We start from the raw sequence: 19,830 nt of genomic DNA on the forward strand, positions 1-19,830 counted from the left end.
ACTGCTATCACCTTCAGTAATAAAATGGCATTAGGCTGTAACTATTCTTCTGCTGTAAATTAAAATACAGTTGCCATTACATATATTTTGCAGTGTCCCTGGGTAGCTAAGGAGTTTTCCATACCCAGTTCTGCATTCAGCATTGAAGTTAAGCACAGTCATGGTTATTTGGACACCATTCCTCCCACATCAGGAATGATGATTTTGTCCTACACCCCCCACAGTCACACTGCAATTGAGCACTGGCCCAGCAGAGATATCAGCTTCAGATTAGAGGCACCTACACACTCTGCAGTAGGCAAAAAAGTGATGTGGCAGCAGAAATTTATCTGTGCTGCTGATACTGGAGCCACCACATAGGTATGCACTATGGTTTTTCTCTCAGAGCTCTTTTGAAAAACATACAGCCAAAAGAAATTAAGCGGAGACACCTGAACTGAGATGAGGGGATTCTGAAAATGGGGGACAGACAGCCTATACCAGGTGTAAACAGGGACCACTGAGCTTTGGCAGTTGATCTGACAGCTCCTTTATCAAGAAGTGGGCTTTATACCAGCAAGAAGGGGTTATTTCATTTGATTCCCACTGTGAAGCTGGTGCAATCTCAGCTTCATTCTGCCCAGGACTAAACCTGGTGAGGAGAGGAGGCACCAGAGGGTAGGAGAGGCACCATCTGATCCCCTGGAGCAAGAAACACAGCCAGGGTGTGCTGTCAGCCAGGAACCTGGGAAATGTGGGGCGAGGCAGCAGCAGGAATTGGTGGTCTCACACCCAGCTTTGGGACCTCCCACCACCCATGGGAGGACCCCAGTTTCTGGGAGAATGGAGCAGAAATGGGAAGATAGATAGACACATGAGGCTGCTTTTTTCCAGCACCCAGCTGGCAGGACGATGATAACTGCAACAGAAAGAAGTATATTTAGTTCCTCTTCCAACAAAAAGAGAGTGCCTTTGAGATGCCATTGCACAAAGAACCTGTTGCAAAGGACTGAAGAGAAATTATTGTTAAAGTTGCATTTATATTGCTGCAAGCAACTTGCTTGCATATTTTTTAAAGACCAAATCCCAGAACAGCACAATCAAAATTCATTCTTTGCATGTGTAATTAATACTGTCATTTGGGTACCGAGCTTCTGTGATCTCATGCATAAGAGTAACTGCTCATTAAGTAATTACACATCTACCTGGTTTTTCCAGTGAGGCAGGACATATTTGGAAGTTTACAGGCATGCTTGGTGCAGAAGAATGACACCACAAGTGCAGAATGACGACCTTGACAGAGAGATCACCACTCTGGGGCCCCAAGTGCAGAATGACGACCTTGACAGAGAGATCACCACTCTGGGGCCCCATTTTATATCCCTTATAAAGGAGACAACAGTGCTTTTCGTTCTGCTGGAAATGTAAAGACCAGTACCATCTTCACACCTTCGTCTGCTACCATCTGGACTGGGCTAGGTGTTACTGGCATCCAGATCACCCCTGTTGTCTCTAGACATGAAACCAAATGTTCAGTGGAACTATTAGCAAAGTCAACTATAAGCTGAGATAGAAGGTGGTCGTACAATTTCCATGCCCCAAAACAGCATTTGGCAGCATTTTCTCCTTATTTTCTGTGCGTTTCATTGCCAGCATGAAATATAGAGTAAAGGGAAGTTGGATCTGCTGCCTTCTTAGAGCCTTTACCCTGGACGTTTTATCTGGGGAGAGAGGTAAGGTGCTGAGGCATCAAGCAAAGGAATAATGAACTCAGTCAAGATCTTGATTAAGATGACGATTCCTGCTCTATCATCACTTCCTCTTGGTGTACGAATGCTAACATTGGCTTCATAATTACGGTCCAAAGCAATTAGTAACGTTTGCTTATTGATTTGAGAACACCAAACGCTACGTGTTATGGCCTGCCAGATCCCTCATCCTTGACATACGTCAGAGAAACTTGCCACTTCCACTGTCTAAGAGCAGAACATTCTTACTTTATCACCTGCCTGGCTGAGGCAATACAAATTCTCCACCGAGGATCCTACAGAAGTCCAGGAATAATTACAGTGCTTTACATTTTCCTATTGTCCTTCCACTGGGAATCTCCAAAAAAGGTTAGCAGAAACACCTGAGATTCCCATACTGTATGATCACTGTGATCCATTTGCTTTACAGGGAAAACAGACACATGCTGGCAAAGTCTCTTAAACAAAATAATAGAGCAAATCAACAACAGCTCCAGTAATAGGACACAGACACATGGGTCCCATGCCTTGGGTACTGAGTTGGCTGTAGCATGCGGGTAGTTACCACCATAGCCCTACATGAGGTCCCCCAGCTTCAGCTTTCTTCTTCCCTGCCATTCACTAACAGATTTTTAAAAGGAAGAAAATACAGAAAAGGTTGGGTTTTCTGCCTTTTTTTTTTTTTAATCATTTACACCCCACCACATGAAAGGCATGTCAATCACAGTCAGCCAGTTCCCACATGCACAGGGTCCCCTGCCCCATTTTAAGTGATAACACAAGGAGAACAAAGCATTACCTTCTTCTCCAGGAACAGAGTTCCCAACAGCCTCCCTTTCTCGGTCAGCTTGGTTGGAAACCGCACTTCCACTTTTAGTCCTTCGAAGAACACTGAATGCCTTGTTTATTTTTTTAAAAGATCTGCTTCTTATAGTGGAGCGTTCGAAGTGACGGGCTGCAACAGCAGGAAAAATGAATCAATACATTTCAGCAGCACCATGCAAGAACCACATCATCTCTGTATCCATTGGCATATGACAGGGCACAATAGCAATTACAAGGCTTCTTGCACTTCAGTGTTTCATCTGACTCCAGCTGATTCTCCAAGATTGCATCCACCTGAATCTAGGTACAATTACACATAAACCTGTATCTGAAAGTGTGTGTGGCGGCCTGGGAGACAATACTCCTCAGCCAAAACAGAATCGATAGCAATCCAGTGAAAAATGCATATAAAAAGGAAAAAACAACGCCCTTTCCAAGCATAAGTTTGACAAAAAATAAAATAAAATAAAAATCTGGAAGTCGTTGTTGAAAACTGTTCTTGAATAAAAACCCACTACTGCCTCAAAACTCTGCAGTGCCTCCAAAGCTGTCAAAAATAGCCAGCAGTTTGATGTCAAAAACTCAAAGATCATCAGCTGGGACCAAGGCACATCTAACTTGGGTAAGACAAGACTAAAAAAGAAAAGACATAATTGTTTCAAAACATTTCGCTTTCCTTTCCATCCTGCTGAAGATATCTTCATGGCTGTTACTGTTCTGTCTCTTTGAGCTCTGCATGTTGCCAAACATTGTAATCTAATAACACAACATTCCCTCAAACCAGACTGTGGCCTCTAAACTCAATAAAACTGGTGGGATTTAATTTCATCCTGGTGTTCACGCTCCTTCCCTTTCCATCTCTCTCTCTCACTCTATGTGCACAAGGGGATAGTGCTGCTCTTCTAAACTTTCACCATCCTTCATCCCAGCACAGAGCTGGTGCAACACAAGGTTAGTGCAACATAACTTTGGCTTCAGAGACCTCAAATACGAGATTTGATTTAACTGTGAACACTTCCAAATCAACCTTCAGTCAGGTCTCATCAGAGCCATGTGCTTTGACATAGAATTAATGGTAAAGAATTAAGGCAAGATCTCTTGGTGCATCGTGTCCCTGACAGTGGATATTTCAGCAGGACCTCTGAAATGCCCTGCTCTGGGAGGCTGGCAAACACTCCCCAGGCTCTCAGCTGCTTCTTAAAGTTTGTTCTCCTGAATATACTTGGCAATTGCCAAACATGTTTCCCAACAGGTTTTTGGGTAGGTGCCCATCACATGGTCTATGGGGGTTACTTGGGCCACTGTGTTTTGGTGAAGCCATTACACGGTTGCATTGTGTCACTGATATATCACACATGCCATTTCTCTTCCAACCGAGCCGACTTGTCTCAATAATCTTTTTTTAAGACTTGCTCTCTGCCTGCATGCAGCAAGTCTTCAGATTGATGCTGCCCCTGGGCAAGAAAATTTGTTTTTCACCTCAAATATACTGGGTCACTGAATGCACATTTTGACAAGCCATGTAAAATTAAAGCATTCACTGTCACTTTTTCTTTTCTTTCTTATTTTTTAAACCTTTCAACAACATATGTTTCACAGAAAACAAGTGCTGGGAGAGGCCACCAAGCCCCAAAACCCTTGCCCTGCATTCTTACTCCTGCTCCGGTTGCTGCGGTGCAGGTCTCCGGGGCTGCTGCCCGACTGGCTGTCCTCCGAGGTGGGGCTGAAGGCTGGGTTCACCAGCCCTGGCTCATCTGTCATCAAGGCGATGGCCGTGGCTGCCGAGAGCTCGGGGCCCAGGGCGGCGACCGTGAGGCTGGAGCCATGGTCCGGGGAGCAGTCCTGGGAGCGCCTCTTCCGCTCCTTGGTAAGGCCGTAGTGGGATGCCCCTTTGCACCTGGGGAGAAGGGAGAGGAAGGGAGAACAAATTGCAATTAATGTTGCTTGCTTACCGCAGGTAGCAGGGTCACTTGAAGGGCTAACTGCGAATGGCACGGGGGATGAGAAAATATGGGCACTGACCAGCAGAGAAATGTGCCCGTCCTGTCACGTTGTGCAATGAAAAAGGAGAGAAACTGCCCTTAAATTAGCTGGATTTACATGGAAAGTCTACTGCTGGCCAAGGGAAGAAAGAGAGCTGCAGCCTCGCCTGTAGGCCCATGTATAATTAGTTACTGTGGGGGACAGGGATAGCAAGTGGCTCGTTACACCAGGGCTACAGCCTGTAATTTCCCCCTTGCCTCTGGTTAATGAAAGAGAGCTGGGTGAGGCCTGACAGCTTCTTTATTTCTGCTGGTGAAATAAAAGGCACCTGACCCCAGCCTGTTCCTTGACCAGCCTACGTGAGCAGTAGCACCAGGAGCCCAGTGCCACGCTCCTTCATCCACCCTTCAGTTTTCCTGGTGTGGGGAGCTCAAGGCCAGCTGTAAAATAATTCAAGATTAAAATCCAGCCCCTACATCCTGACTTGGCAGTGACAAAATCCTCCATTTCTGGTGGAGAGATGCCCGTGCTCCCAGAAACAGCTGACTTGTGACCCCACCTGTCTGCTCTGGGATCATCCCAGATGGCAGGCATGGGACCACACATGGCATTTCTTTATCAAGACTTCCTAAGGAAAGTCACCTCAAGAAAATTAAAGGTCGTTGTGCTCTGCATGGTTCAGTACTTAATTAGAGCTGTAAAATACCGAAGAGACAGAGTGGCCCAAGGAGACAGCACCTGTGACTTATCTCCAGTGCCACTTCTACCCTGTGCCCACCCACTAGAACCTCATTCACCGCATTAAAAAAGAATCAGCCTTTTAATCATGATCTAATGAGCTTGGCCTACTTGCTGTTACAATTATCCCTTTCTTCCTAGCAAAAGCGAACTGATGACTTTCATAAAGTGCCCCGCAGGATGAACTCACAGAAATAGCTGCAGAAACCCTTGGGGACTGAAAGCTCTTCGTAATATATGGCATGCACAAAAGGCAATGCATAATACATACAGTACACAGCGCTAGTGGGTTAAGTGTCAGAAAAAAGAGTAGTATGCTGAGCAGAGGCCTTGGGAGAGAAATGATTTATGGAAGCGGTTCCTGGGACAGAAAGATGAGACGAGGACGAGTCACAGAGCTCTCTATGTCAGCTTTGGATCAGCGGTTTCATTTCTCTTACAATATTGGCTTTTTAAGAGAGGATTTAATTAAAAACTTTTTTAGCACTAAATTATAATTTACCATCACTTACCTCATACCACTTTTGGCAAATTCCCTCTTAAAAAGGAAAAAACAAAAACAAAAACATGTTGCATCACACTGATGCAGCTGTATGAATTGTATACACGCTTTAAGCTTTGGATGGGAATGGCAGAAACAGAAATTATTTCTAAACCCTTTCACAAGCAAAAAGATACATCTCAAAAGAAAATATTCTTTTGTGGAAGAGAAGGTTTCTCAACTATTTCAAAAGACCAACAAGAAAACACTTGGGCTACCTATTCTAAGGCAAGGCTGCAAGAATAATGCAAAAAGGAAGGGAGGAGCTCTCCTGCCTCCACTGCAGCAGGCATTTTCCTATTCCTTCTTCTATAAAAAAAGGTCTGACTTCCTCACTTCCTTGAGCTCTATCAAGCTGCATGTACCATCAGCATCCCACACCCAAAAGGACAGGCAAGATGGTCTCTCATTTCATAGGCAGCAGTACCACAAAGGCTTCCCCAGCCTGCAGCCTACCTAGACTTCTCCAGTACAATATTTTGGGAATGTCAGTCAGAGTACTTGTGGTGGGATCACATTAGGTAATCCAGTCTCAGGAACACTCAACAAGAACACAAAGTTAAAAAAGCAGTCTAAAAAGCTACAACAACAAAACAAACACGGGAACATGGCTTTGGGGTGAATTGTTTGCTGTTCTTCAGAAACAGACTTTGCCTTACAGAGATCCTGCAAAGATTCAGAATGAAGTAAGAGATATTCCTATTCCCTGTTTATTTTCTTCACCAGTAAATTTTTAGTGGACTATGTTAGGGTACCATCCCACTGAATGGGTCCCCAAAGGCAGATCTTTTGATGTTGTTGTTGGGTTGCATGAAGATTAGCTTGAAAATCAGAAGGGGCTCTGTGCAAAGATTTCCACCTGCATGGATTCGGCTGCTGCTGGCGTCCATCTACATGGTGCTGCTGAAGCCTTCACTTTCTGTGAAATCCTTTCTTGCTGCTGCTGACTACACTACAGTTAACAGCAGCAGTCCAAATGCAAGGAGCAGAAGACTGAATGCAGAGAGAGCTGACAAAGTTTAAGATGTGGCTTATTGGAGAAGACAACTTATCACGGCACAAAGCACACAGCATATCTTTCTAATTCTGTCAGAAATAGTTAAAAGAGAACCTAAGCACTTCAAGCATGAGCACTGAATCTATTTCTTAAGTAATTGTGGCAGCATAAATGAGCACAAAGCAAGCCCTCTTTCTTCAGATTAACACTGTGTCCTTGAAGAATGAAAAAACTCCTCGAACTTGTAATAAAATCTGCAACAGCATCTCTTCACTTTCATTGTTTTCCCTGTGCTGACACTGCTGTGATAACAAAAAACAGAAAGAGACAACTGTCTAAGTGGAATCATATTTATAGTGTCTCAGCTACATTTTTCCATATGGTTGGCTTTGGCTCCCAGAAAAGAGAGATCCATAAAACAGCTACATGCCAGTACTAATTATCTCCCTCGCTATGATTATTAATCAGCTGCCTGATTTACAGCTGGAAGAGAGGGATGGAAATCCAAGCAGGATACCTGATTAACATGGGCCAGTCGTAAAGTGAACCCAATGCTGTCTGGTGGCCAAGGTGAACTGCAGATTTATGTTGCTTCTCAGTTGTTCTGGACAGAGAGTAATTCCATGCAGCCATATGATATCAAAACGAATTGAAGCCCAAAAGCGAGAGATAAAAACAGACATGAAAAATGTGTGTTGCACAGCTTATACCTCTGAAGTAGCATCGCTAGGTGTGCACGGGAAATTCAGAATTTCATTTATTTATTTATTATCCTGTTTTCATGACCTTTTTTTTCAAGCAGCAGCACGCTGTATGAAATCTTGGCTGCACGATGGTTGTCCTCTGCACGGGGAAGGACTTGTTCTCCCCTGCTGCGGCAGCAAATTCCAGGGGGAGTGGAGCCATGACTCCACTCATCCTCTGTTCATGACCTCCAATAAAACCCAGGCCAAACCAGCTTCAGCATAATAGCTCCCTTCTGGTCCTAAATCCACAAAACCTCACGTGAGCTTTCTTGGAAGGCCATGGTGGCTGCTGAACCTTCACCCAAGCTGCAGACCTGTCCAGCTCCAAGGCAGGCAGCAGCGTTGCCGTGCCCGTGCCCTGCTCTGCATGCGGGGGGGGGGGCTTGAGATCCCATCTCCAGTGCTAGCACATCCCAAGTGCTGGAGCGAAGGGATCCAAAACCACGTCTGCTTTAACTTGGTCCTAGTGCTTGTAAAAACAAACTTCAGTTAAACTCACAGCCAACAGAAAAGTTTCCACGTTATTTGCAAATTCAAATGAAAGCAGTGGCTTCAAAACAAAGACGCCTTTCCCTCGCAGCGTCCCCAACTCATACAGCGGAGCAGGGAGGGCTTGAAAGTGAAGCTGACCACAAGGATTTCCATTACCCGGGCTGACATGGGAGCAAAACGTAAAGGCAAAACATAAACAAGGAGAACTGTGTCGATTTTTCACTTCTAGTGATATAAATGAATTAAAATAACAGGGGAAAAAATATATGTAATTATAACATATTTTCTATTTTACAAATGTGCTGTTTTCTGTCTGTGTCTCTTCTCAGGCTGCCCCAGCTCACACCTGACTGCCCAGGCAGGGAAAGGCAGTGGCTCTGGGGAGCATATTGGGAAGCCAGCCAGCGCTGAAGGGCCAGCTCTGGCACAGGCGAAGCGAGCAGTAGCGCTCCTTGCCCAGCTCCCGCTGTGCTCGCCTGACCTCGCTTCCAGCCCGCTCGTATTTTGGTACTGTTTTGTTTTAGCGCAGCAGAGGCAGACACATTGTCTGAGTGCAATTAAGAATAATGTATACAAAGCACTCACAATTGCCCAGCAGAAGAAAATACTGCATAATGGGCTGTCATCGCTGATCCGAAGCTAAGCCCTGATTAGGGCAGACAAGCATGTTTCAGCTATGCCCTCTCAGCAAGCGGTCTTGTCCTTGTGTAAGTTGGGCTTGACACAACCCTGGACCAGAAGTACCAACAGTGTGCATCACACCCCGACTGCATCACACAGCCCTGTACCCTGAACCGATCTGCTGGAAGGACCGATGGGGACACTGAGGGCCACCAGCAAGGAGCATCTTGGATAACCTGGTGCTGATGGTCTCGCTTGTGAGACCCCGCAACACCAGAAGCTCCTGCTTTTGCTGGGAAAAGAGGAGCTGGCAGCTCCTGCCCCACAGGGGCCAGCTGTGCAGTGTGTGTACCAGCAGTGACTGCAGTCCAAACGTAACCCGAACATCAATTGTATGGATTTTGGGTCAGATGCCCAAACTCTAAAACCTTCTAAAACTCCAGCCTAAGTGAGCGAGCTGACTCGGTCAGTTCGCAGGCAGAGCTCATGGCAAGTCTTCTGGTGCCAACAGTACACCAGGAACTGGAACCAAAAATGAAAGAGGAGCGAGGCACCTAAACTCCAGCCAAATCCAGAGTTACAAATGAACCTAAGCTAAAAGACAAACGTACAATCTCCTTTCCAGATCAATTAAATCAGTGCCTAAGAAGCCATCAATATCTTCAATGGGAAGATGACTAAAACCCTGCTGCTCCTTGCACCCAATGATGCTGTATCATCCCTGCTCAGAAATCTGTCTCTTGTGAATCCCAGTCCTGAATACCAAATTCCTCTTCTTTCTATATATAAAAATCACTCTTAGAAATAAGGGATTAGCAGTACAGTGTGGTGAAACAACCCTTTTTCCTTGGTATTTCTGCATTCTTGCAGAGATTAACCACTGTGTGAACTCTGCATATGAAAAAAGCTTTGTAAATAAGTACATTAATTTTATTTTAATGGATTTGATTTTGCTGTCTTTTCCACCTTTTATAAAGGATTTTTTCATGTCAGGAGCATTCCTTGGGCTAGTGTGACCACCAGCTATGTCCAGGAAGGTCCTGCCTACACTAAACCTTCCTCAATAGTTATAAAGAAGAGGAAGAGCAGTCTAAAAAATCATGCTTAAACTCCTGGGTTACTATTTCCAACCAATACTCACTGAAAGTAAGGCTGCAAAAAATTTTTCTAAACACATAACTAGATACAGACTGTTTCCTGCAGCTGCACCTGAATTGCATAATAATGCCAGCAACATTTCCAGATGCTCACCACTGCAGTGCTATGAGCTCTGCCCTGGCACTTGTGCACTTGGTTGTGCTCTCTGATGGCCTCCTGTACCGCAGTGCCAGAGGCTTGCCATTTGTTTGGGGAAAAAGTGCTCATTTTCCACCTAACTTAAATTGTCCCGATTACTATTGCTCTTTCACTTCAACAAGCCAATGACCATATAAACAAAAGCCTTTCACAGACCAATTCCCGACACCTGGGGCACTTGCAGGGCAATCAGGGCTGGCTGGGAAGGAGGCATGTATTAGTGACTAGATCCCCATAGCCTCCAGCAGGTTGAGGATGAGCTATTCAATCCTCCGCTTCCATAAACACAGCTATTCTCCATGTCAGCATGGTGGTAACCATGATAGAGGCTCATATGAGAAAAATGGCTTCTCTGTCTGGCTGTCAGAGAGATGTTCTCATATTATTCCCTTTCTATTGTCAGCCAGAGACCTTTGCTAGAATATAAACACATAGCAGATTTAGTGGTTCTATATTTCTGCATTACTACTCTATAAATATTTATAAAGATTCTCATAACATTTATTTCTTTAAGCTAAAGCTATTTAGCTTAACTACTTTCCCACAAGAAAGGAAAAACCTTTCAAATATCTATTATTTCAGTTTAACATCATGTATCCCTGTTACAGTTTCCTAGTGTTTTTTGCTGCTTTTTGTTTTAATGGAGCCATCATAATTGAACAAACTCTGCCACTACCTTACTAGTGAAGCCTAATGTTGTGCTGTGTCCTATCCGTAAAGATCTGACCCCAGGGAAGGGCTGTCATTTTCACAATGCTCTTGCACTATGATGCTGTCAAACAAAATATATTCGTATATTATATAAGGAACGTGTGCAGGCATCGCTGTATATTTACTCTTCCATGTCAGCTACTCTGTATGAATCTGGGTGTACCATGAGAAAAATGACTCTTTACCTATAGTTCCCACAGATTAATAAAAAGCTTTTCTGAGAGCATGAAGAAAACACATACTGAGCGTTGTTTATAATGCCTATGTTTGTCATCAGCTACAAGGATGTGCTCCCGTTCCTATGGTTGCTGAAGATGAGGAGCCAGGAAGGCTAGAGGTTTTGGTACAATCCCCTTAACACGTCTTGCATTGATGAAGAATGGAAGACGAGATGAGAGTTCAATTCCCACAGTTCCCAAAGCTACACAGGGAACAGACAGCCAAAGCCAGACACAAATTAAACAAGTGCTCTGCTCTCTGCAGCAGGAACCAGCTTCCCATTTTAAATGGGACTGTTTACGCTGAGGGAAGGGCCTCCAGATTTCCTACTAGTTTTCAGGGCAGCTGAAAGAACTTGGAACACATTTTTATTCTTAAATGAATTGTAAAGATTGAATTTCGTGTACATGCTACCAAAGTGTCATGTAACATGTGGTCATGTTTAAGCTTATTTCACCCCCCCCTCCTTTTCTTTAAAAAGCCAAAAATTGCATTTCAACCACCAGCATTAGCTTCTATTATGAAATATGTAGGAAGGCCCACTAACCCCTGTCATGGGAACGGGGAATTGGAAGGAATAGGTAAACAAGACAAGTTGTCTGCAGTTGTGGGCACAAATCGTGGCTGGGATAGTTGTGCAATGATCCCTGTTGTTGTTGGGGCTGTGTACAAATCACTGGTCCGGATTATGTTCTCTCCCTCCCCTGACACCTCTCCCAGGCCATTACTCTGTCGCTGATGATTTTGAAACTACAACCATCCTGATTTCTCTTCAAGACTCAAGCACCGTTTCAAATTCCAGTCTTAAGCCATTTCAGTAAATTGCAGCCGTGTTACACATCGGGAAATGGAGCTGTAAACTGCTAGCAACAGCTTAGATGGGCAAGTCAGCACACGGGCTGGAAATGCTGGCTTCTTTCAGGGATTAGTGCAGCTCGTGCGTCTTGCCTAACACAACTGCTACTTTGGAGAAGCTAATATTTACAATTTAATTTGGGCCTTAGCCTTCTGTTGCCCCTTCCCCACCCATGCCCAAGCCAGGAGTGCTCTGTGAGCACACGAGCATCAGCAGCCTGCTTGGTATACAGCCCAGGCACTGCTATAGCTCCTGTGCTGCTTTTAAAGGTAGAACAGAAGTAGACCGTGAACAATAAAAAATGAGGAATTAAGCATTGTGAAAGACAGCAGTCAGCCTATTAGTTATTATTTGCTCCTAGAATACAGTAAACAAACATTTTTTGGTCACAGGGAAGATTCTGGCCAGCAGCACAGAACCGCAGTGGTCTTATGTGATGCAAAACAACTGCAGTATTTATTTACAATGAACTTCCTCAATTAAATACCGAAGTTCTCCAAGAGTAATCCAACAATATTAAACATATTTTATGCATGCTGCTTACACCAGTTGATACAAACCAGGGAAACAGAAGAGTGGCACATAACCTATAGCTCCTTGCAGGTGCTCTGGTACCAGCACAGTAAGGAACCTATGAGTACATGGGTGGGACATTCAGAGCAAAATGAAAGGGAAAATAAGACACAGCATAATGGAAACAGCATTTTTTTTTTTTTTGAGACAGTGAGAGCCTGGAAACCTTGCCAATGGCTTCTAGTGCTTTTAGCATTCAACAGCTTACAACACATCATTAATCCTGTTCAAGGGGTATACAAAAATCCTAAAGTTCCTAGAACTTCTTGACTTCAGCAAAGCTGAAGGAGCTCGATTAAAACTTTATCAGGTGCTTTCATCACCTTGTAGAATTGCACTGTTCTCTATGCAAAACTCTTCAGAAACCTCAGCCTTCTGCTACTCTTAAAGAAGGGTAAAATGGAACATTGCATCAAAAGGAAGTGACAAAATATAAACTGAAAACAATCCCAAGAGATATACTTATGGAAAACTTAATTGCCTACCAATACCTGTACCTTCTTTTACCTACAGACGGCGCACATGAGGAAGCAATCTCACACAAGGGGTGTTAGCTGGGTATGTGGAAAGCAACATAACTCTTGCCATCAGCAGCAGTCAGCTTCGTGTCTGACCCAAGGCTGCTCAAAGAGCAGCACTGGTATTCTGCAGGAGATCCTGACCACTGATTTTGCCTTGTACTAATAAAGTAAAGTCTTTTTACAGTAGGAAATCAAAATGATACACAATGAGAATGCAGAAGGATCATCGAATAGCTACCTGATTTAGAAAATTGAGCCTGAAGAAATCAGAATATTTGTACAAAGTTTCAAAAGAAATGCTAATGCTTCTGAAATCAAGTTATCTGAGGTAAAAATTACAAGTGTAAAGACAAAGAGATTCTTAAGGCACTGCAATGCTCTTAATACAATCCTCTACATTGTGTTTTTCAAACTATATGGACACCCATATAATTAATGCCAAGAATAAACACCAGTTCTGTTGATTCATGTGTTTTTCATGTTTATTCAGTGTTTTGATCACTGGATTATATTCAACAGGTATAACTAGTCTCCCGGAACTTAGCATCTCCGCATTGTCTTCACCTCCTATTATCCCCACCTATACTATAAAAAGTTTATGATGCAGTGAGAAAAATATGCTCGCAATGGGACCAGGGATTTTGGTTCTTTAATAGGATTGACACTATGGGAACAACAGAATCAGTGTAGCTTGATTCTTTCAGATACAGACTGAAGTGCCTCCCAGACAGACATTTTGCATTTACACATACTTAACATACATACATATATATAATTACAATATCTGCTATGCACTCAACAAGCAAGCAGGACTTTTGTTGGCACAAAGCAGCGATGCAGATAAGATTCTAGATGTAAAATAACAAAAGGTGAATACTGCAATCAGTTTCAAAGTAGTTTCTATCCAAGGCTTGGATTTACTAGTGTTGTCTCCACTGGAATTTGAAATTACAAGAAACACTGAGGCTGTAGCCAGTAAGTAATGACTGCTGCCTTTATACCTTCTTATTGACAGAACACGCTATGAAGGGTGACCCACAGGTCTGTCTGTGGTGGCACTTGCATCTCTGTGACCCAAAAATCACATAAGGTTCCTTTTAGGTCAGCATGGGTATCTAAATTACATCACTAACACATCTTGGCAAAAATTGTTCTCTGAAATTTGCTTCTTCTTGGGGAAGGCCAGAAAAAAGAGGTCTTGACGTGCCTTCTCAGAAGTAGAAAGAACACAGAGATCCCTGTCAGGTGCCCATCTGAGTGCTGAACAAACATCTTCACCGTCATAAGATGTGTCATAAGATGTCACAAATGTTTTCCTTTTTAAAAAAGTTTTCCCCTCTTGTCAAATTCACTATCTGATATTCAGTAAGGACTTTGAGTCAGTCCTGTAAGAAGTGAACTGCACGTGACTCGTGAATCACTTTACATAAAATCCTAAAAAAACACAGTCTCCTTTTTGGGGTGGGGAAAGCATTTCCTGTTGTATCGCAACTCAGGTAGCAGGATTTAAATCAAAACAGGTTTTGACAGTGGCATAAGAAGTACACAAGTCACACTGTTGACTGAATATCTTGTTACATGAAGTTTCTGTGAGTATAACATAGCCAGCAGTACATTTTGCTTATCTCATTCTACAGAATCATCATCCTGACTTCTGCTCGCCCTGCCTCCACAGCCCTCCCCTTTGCAAGTAGGGCTGGAAGAAGATGGACCCAAGGGAAGTTAGGAGCCGGTTTTCAGAACAAAAATTCCCAAACCCAATGGGCATGCAAAAGTCCTTTCTGCTTGTGGCTTTATGGTTTCACTGAGGTGAATACGAGATGTTGAGATGTTTCAGTGAGATACTTCGCCCTTCTATGACAGTAAACACACATTGTAAAAGCATTTAAAGACTCCAGAAAGTCTACATCCAGCCACAGTACAAGTATGGCTGGAATGTTGTTTACAATCCTCTGAAAGCTCACATGGTAGGAAATGCTCACTATATGGCGCTGTAAAATTATGAAAAAATGTTCTTCTCAAATCACCCTTTGTAACAGAAGCATCAGAAATACTCAAAACTTGAATTCCTTTAGCCAAATCTGAAAAAAGCCCATTCCACTCAGTCTTCTTTCCACACGCACAGGCAGTGCTGTACTCACTAATGAGGAAGCCATGCGATGATGTAGTGATGCAGTTTCCCTCCTGTTGTTTAGGGACTACTGTTAGCCTCTGCTTGGCAAGGGAGGCTGAGAGAGCTCACTCCTCACTTTTTGGGAGTGTTTTCAACACTAAAACATGGGTTTGGGTAAGCCTGGTGTCTGCTCCTCCTCTTGAAACCCAGCCCAGGTGCAGCAAGGAGGATGGATTCACAGAGGTGGATTGAGCAAGAAGGAGCCTGACGCTATCACCAAATGGAAAACAGGTGCCTGGGGAGGGGAAATCCTGCTTCAAAGGCTGCTGTGGCTTTTTTGGTTGAAGCTGGGAGAGGTTTACAAGAAAAGGCACTGTTCTCTGTTAGTCCTGCCAGTATCTGGGGGAAAAACTGACAGTACTACCCAGGCATAAGAGCCTTTCTTTGGTCTGAAGTTGAAGCAGTGACCCTTGAAGCATAAAAACACAGGCTGAGAATGTCTCCACAAAAATCTGTCTTGTTTTCTTAGACCATCAAGGTGAAACTGGTGAATCAACGAAGATAATGCGTAAACTATGGTAGAAGCAGGGATCCAGCCCTGGACTCCCTTAATGAGAGAAGGTGCCTTCGTAAGTGGGTACCATACTGCCAACAACACAAAATGGATTTCCCTGCCCAGGACAAGTAAAATAAGGAGAAAATCACTTTTGCACTGTATCTTACTTTTAGCCCAAGCTGATAAGGCTGCTTATCAGTATTCATTAGCTTGGAGGTACCACAGGTTTCTTCGGGTTTTCCTTGTCATTTCTGCTCTCTCAGATGGCATGTTATTTTTGCATAGTTTAGATAACAAAGAAGGTTTTCACTCCTTTTCTTTTTATTATTATTATTCAATTATTTTAAGAAATGTTCATGTTAAGAGGCTGTCATTTCATGCTGTCCCTTATAAAACATGCTAACTTATCTACTCATTCTGTTAAAATACAGGAAATAGAATTAAAATCACAAAATTTTCTTTAGAAAGCTGCTTTTTCCTTTTTCCCTTTATGCTGCTGCAGACATGCATTCCAATATTCAAGCCTTATCAACTATTTTTGCTTTGAAAATTAAAATATAAGCCTGATGGCTGCAGCTGACCACCTAGAACATCGTGGGTACACCTGGGCAGTAGGTTTGGAGAGCTGAACCTTGAGCACGAGCTGCAGTCATGCTCCCCTGGGCAATCCAGGATGGTGGCCTTGCCCCTGCTGTCCTAAGAGAGGGCACAACCGGCTTGACCTTGCTGCCCCTACTAGAAGGGCCTGGGCTGCGATGCGAGAGGCTGCCTTGAAGTGGATGCAAGCTGTGAGTGCTCTGTGACAGGTTGTGACTCAGCCAGCCTCTGAGCCCGGGGCCGTTCCAGCGCAGGCTGTGATTTTGTGAACGTCACAGGTCGAGGAGACTTGGGTCTTGTTAGCCGTGATGACGGCCCCCCTGAAGGGAAACCAAGGTGGCATAGGAAATGATGTCAGTTCATTGTCGGCTCCGAAGGGGGATAATCACAGCCTGTCTTCTTCCAACTGAGGTGACCCTGGTCCTGGAGAAGGGAGCTGGCAGCCTGAACTCCAGCAGAGCACTCGTGCTGTGCCTCATTGCCTGCTCGTTTTCACAGCAACACACTACCTGCGTCATGACTCAAGGTGACCCAAGCTATCACCCACAGCCAGGATCTCCAGCTGGACATCTACATTGCTGGCGGACGGCTGCATGCTGGGGGCATCGGACTTGTTGGCACCCAGACATGTATAAACTGAATTGTGTTCACTTCATGCAGATATTACCCCAGCAGCCTGTCAATGCAGATGGCTAATCCAGCCAAACTGACCAGCTTTGTAACACAGAATAATCTTACAGCTACAATAATCAAATTTGCTCTGGTTGCAAAATACCCACCCCCACACGGACATGAACATCAAGGATAAAAAAATAATTTTGACCCAGACAGACTAAACAAAATCAGTACTGCATTTGTGTACACAAGCAATTGAGACATTGCTTTTTGTTTTATTATTGTTTGCAGTGACTCGGACCAGTATTTGGAGGTTTACTGATCGTCAGCAGGTTGTACCATCTGAAAGCTGAAGAACTCCTTAAATGTCTGTGAAACACAGGCTGTGCCTGGAATCACAAAGCCAGGTGCTCAGCACTCAGCACTGTGTGTTTATAAGGGTACAATATGCAGGGAAAAGGAGGAGGAGGAAAACAGGGAAAGAAATACCTAACAATTTAGTGACTGTAAACAAAACAACAGCCTCACAGTTAATTATTTTCCTATTTCCTTAAAAGATGCTTAAAGATGTCACAGCATCCTGCAGGAGGGTTTGCTGAGTACTTTGATATGGGCTTTAAGGAGACCTTCCAAAACTGAACATAAGTGGTTCCACGGAGGTCAACCACATCGGCCTCCAGAGATGGTGCTGCTTACTAAGGGGTTGTCTGCAGGAGGGAAATACATGATTGCTGTAGTGGTTGTGGAACAATACCTTAGCCACACTATGTAAATTATATGTGTAGAAACACACATCCCAGAATAGCTTCCCTGGAGATATCCCTCTTTTGAAATAAGAGCATTCACCAGAGAAGCTGCCCTAGAGTAAGAGCAGCACGGTCACTTTTTTATGGATCAGCTTCAACTTATGGGCTTCATTATTGATCAACTTCCTTGAGTGATCAGAGCATCTCTTCAGGAGAACCTCTGTCTTTTCTTCCCTGCCCCCATTTTCTGGACAGCAAGTAGAAACTGTTGGACCTCTCAGTGCCCATTTTAGATGTTCATTTTCATATGTCCCTGCACACCCTGTAACTGCAGGCTCTGCATCCAGGGCTCTTATCTTCACACTAGACAGCAGTTGTGTACGATCATGGTATCAGTACAATTACGGCTTGTTTTCAGGTCTGCCCATTCTACAAGCCACAAAGAATCAGACACATTGAGGCACAGAGATTCATGCTCATGGTCATAAGTAGCACAGGGAAGTGAGTCAAGAGATCATTTTGCTACTGGGGGACAAACAGATCTATTGTTTTTTCCTTTGATAACTTGTTCTCTGTTAATTAGCATGTTTAAAGTATAATTTAACCAACAACGCTCTGATAAACTTAAGAGGGGAAAAGAGGTCTCCTGATTAGTAGGCAGACTTTACTGTCTGCATCCTTAGTAAAAGAACCCAAGTCATTGAAAGGTGGTTCACTTGGCCAGCTGTGTCTCGTGCAGGTTCAGGATCAGTGAGAAGATGACATTTTCTTGAAAGAAGAAGCTGCCATGGCTCACTACATGGGCATTCACTGGGTGGATTTCAAGAAGTCTCTGAGGTCACATTTTGCACATTTTGTCACAGGTGCTGCAGAGCCCATGGACATCATTTTGCTGGTTGTGCTGCAGACTGCACAAACCCACGCCTGTGCTCTCATTCATCAGAGAGAAATTGGATCCTAAGTGATTTTGTGATTTACGTGTCTGTTTCTCAAATGGAGTTCATTATTTGTAAAGTTAGTCAGACCCGGGCTTCCTGGTAAGTGTTTTCAAGAAAGGACTATGACTTTAGATAGAGCGAAGCACTATTTTGGAGACACCTATTGTGCTGTCTGCTGGTGACAACTCCCTCGACACTTTCTTCTTCCTCTCTGACATTTCCAAAAAGAACAGCTGTGCTGCTGACAGTCCCCCCCCCCGCCAGGGAAGTGGCTGTTATCCTCCCCTCTCCTCAGCGCCCTTTCTAGACTCTGTTTTTCTTCTTTTGCTCTTTGTGCTATGATAGGTTGGAGCCACAGTGGCTCTTGGGCAGGCCTGGGGCTGCCTCCTGGCCTTCTCAGTACCCAGGGCTCCCTGAGTCAGTGGGAGGATGGGGACAGAGGGAAGGAGAACTGTCATATGGTGCCATAAAAATCCCACTCTCCAGCACTGCCAGAAAGAGAAGGAGGAGTCAAAAAAAAAAGCAAATAAACAAACAAATACCCCAAAATGCACAGAAGCTTTTAGAATGAAGACTCAAACATTGAGATCTCAATTCCCTACAGCCAACAAAAGAACTCTGCTTCCTTCTGCCTGGGACATCACGGTGAAACAGAGATGCAAAAACAATTCCTGCTTCATCCCCATTTCTGTGTACAGCCATTGGTGTGGGGAGAGGGATCTGGGTTCCATTGCTAACCTTTAGCTACATATTCTCGCTCCTTAACATTAACCCTAAGCCCCTTGAAGCCTTCTGTTGTGATGTGGATGACTCTTACAAGGAACAGGCTCAAGTTTGGAGACAAACAGGGAGCCTTCCCCCATTCTTGAGCTTTAGCTGCAGACCTGACCACGCAGAGGTCACACAGGTCGCTATTTTATTGTCAGTCCTGCTACTCTCCTGAAAACATCCTCTTTAAAAGAGACTTTATGGAGTTTGTGTCTGCCAATCCTGGGAGATAAATTTCAACAACAAATGAACAAACAAAAAACAAACAAACAAACAAACAAAAAACAAACAGGAGGAAAGTCACAATTTTGTAAGATCTGTTGTCATGAAGCTACCATCGTCATAAGGGACAGGAAAGTGGAGTCTGAGGTTTGATGAAGCCCCCACACAGGGTGTTTTTTTTGGACATCTTTTTGTCATAAAGATTGCAGAAGCTGGAGCCCATGACATTTTATTTGTATTGTTTCAACTCATTCACCCACGGGTCCTCAAGGGATGTTTTGTTTTTTTAAACATGTTGTTTCTGTTAAAAACAGTGTGGTGTGTCTCACCACTTCTCAGAGTGGTGAGAAGCTCCTCCACCCACCCACTCCTCCCCAAAAATGTACATATAAAACTGGATCTCTACTACTCCATATCTCCCTAGGTATG

General features: G+C 43.9%; 1 protein-coding gene across 5 annotated transcripts in view; it reads right to left on the reverse strand.

The window, feature by feature from the left end:
• LNX1 (ligand of numb-protein X 1) overlaps positions 1 to 19,830 on the reverse strand; it is a 77,598-nt gene that overhangs the window by 29,351 nt on the left and 28,417 nt on the right. For all 5 annotated transcript variants that reach the window (XM_068680323.1, XM_068680324.1, XM_068680326.1 and 2 more), the window contains 2 exons: positions 4,208 to 4,449; positions 2,527 to 2,682 (listed from right to left, as the gene is read on the reverse strand). In XM_068680323.1, coding sequence (XP_068536424.1) covers positions 2,527 to 2,682; positions 4,208 to 4,449 — 398 coding nt within the window. The remainder of the gene's footprint in view (positions 1 to 2,526; positions 2,683 to 4,207; positions 4,450 to 19,830) is intronic.

This window comes from Anas acuta, chromosome 4 (assembly GCF_963932015.1).
Source record: "Anas acuta chromosome 4, bAnaAcu1.1, whole genome shotgun sequence".
In the NCBI taxonomy this organism is placed as follows: Eukaryota; Metazoa; Chordata; class Aves; order Anseriformes; family Anatidae; genus Anas; species Anas acuta.